This window comes from Otolemur garnettii, unplaced genomic scaffold (assembly GCF_000181295.1).
Source record: "Otolemur garnettii isolate 467f Iridium unplaced genomic scaffold, OtoGar3 scaffold04641, whole genome shotgun sequence".
Taxonomy (NCBI): Eukaryota; Metazoa; Chordata; class Mammalia; order Primates; family Galagidae; genus Otolemur; species Otolemur garnettii.
The window spans coordinates 1-1,381 of NW_003857036.1; the positions used below are offsets into that span (position 1 = coordinate 1).

General features: G+C 52.1%; 1 protein-coding gene across 1 annotated transcript; it reads right to left on the bottom strand.

Annotated features, from left to right (window-relative positions):
• Positions 1-4: 4 nt before the first annotated feature.
• Positions 5-1,375, bottom strand: LOC100944708 (putative protein FAM205B; the record flags this gene model as incomplete). The annotated part of the gene is made up of 1 exon (XM_003803897.1): positions 5-1,375. A coding segment is annotated over one exon (1,371 nt), but the record flags the coding sequence as incomplete, so codon positions are not given.
• Positions 1,376-1,381: the final 6 nt, after the last annotated feature.

Consider the following 1,381-nt stretch of genomic DNA (forward strand, 5'->3'; position numbering starts at 1 on the left):
TCTCCAGTTTCTCCTTGGCTCCCTCAGACAAGGCTTTGGGCAGCTTGGGGTGTTCAGTGACAGTACCTGGTAAGGCCTGTTGCTGCTGATCAAGGGCCTTTGGCATCCAGGGTATAACTTTGTTATGTAGGTCAGGGTCACTTGCTGCCTGTGGCTCCAGGGGTTGGCTTTCTGGAATACAGGGGAAGGCAGTTATTGCCAGTTGTGCAGGAATTCTGCAGTCCCAGGAGGTAAATACACAGGTAGGAACCTTGCCCTGGTGGATCTGTCCATATTTGGAGTCAATGTGCCTCTGCAATTTTGTCCTGGCCTGGTCGAAAAATTGTGGTATGGGGATGAATGCTGGGTCCACGATGGGTGAGAACACAGCACTATTCCCACTGGCCTCTAGGGCTGTAGGCTGTGGGATGTTCATCCTGGCTAGTGCTATGCTGCTCCAGGACAAAGTCTGTTGGTCAGTGTAAGGATGGAGCAACCGAATGGACCGCTGGATCTTCTGGGGCAGGCCCCAGCGATGGTGAATTAGCTGCTTCTGGAGGTGGCGTTCCAGTAGCCTCCGCGCATGCTCCGGGAAGAAGAATAGTTCCCTGGTGAGAACTGAGACAGGCTTCTCTGGCCAGGAAGTTTTCACCATCTCAGGAGACTGGGCTTTGTAACAGGGCTCATACTGCATGGGGCTCTGGGCATGCTGACTTCCCTCAAAGATAGCTGAAAAGCCCCACTGAATCTGGAGCTGCCTCTTTAGCAGGTGCAACTCCAAGGCTTCACACTCAGCTGGAGTCAGTAATGGGATTTTGATCTCAGCTTGTTGCTGGTCAGATGGAGACACCCAATTTGGGGAAGATGAGGAAGAGGGGGGTGCTGATAGGGGTGGAGTTTTATGTAGCAGGGGGAAGAAGGAGAGGTCCTTGAAGAAGAAAGGGCCCTTCATGGGGGTCTTGGACATTTCCCCCTTCTTGGAGAGTCCTTGGGAGCCCAAGAAAGTGGCAACCAAAGACTCACTGTGCAGAGAAGGGAGGCCACAGAATAGCTGGCTGTATTTCTTCTGCAGGTGGCTCCCCAAGTCACTAGCCTGGCCTCCAGGCAGTGGATAGAAGCCACTTAGGAGTTTAAGGTCTGGAGATGGCAAGGCTAGAGCCATAGGGTTTGGGATTTGCTCACAGTACTGTCTTTCTTCTGGGTTCATTATGGACCATTCAGAAACCCAGAAGGTCTGGATGGGTTGGCTGGCCATACATGAACACAAGGTCTCATGGGAAATGGTTTCAAAACTATGAACGGAGACCTGAGAAATATTCTCAGACTGGTAATACAATGGTGGGTTTGGCATAAGCTGCCTCAGGGATTCTTCTACACGTCTGGGGAGCCCCCATCTCTGGAA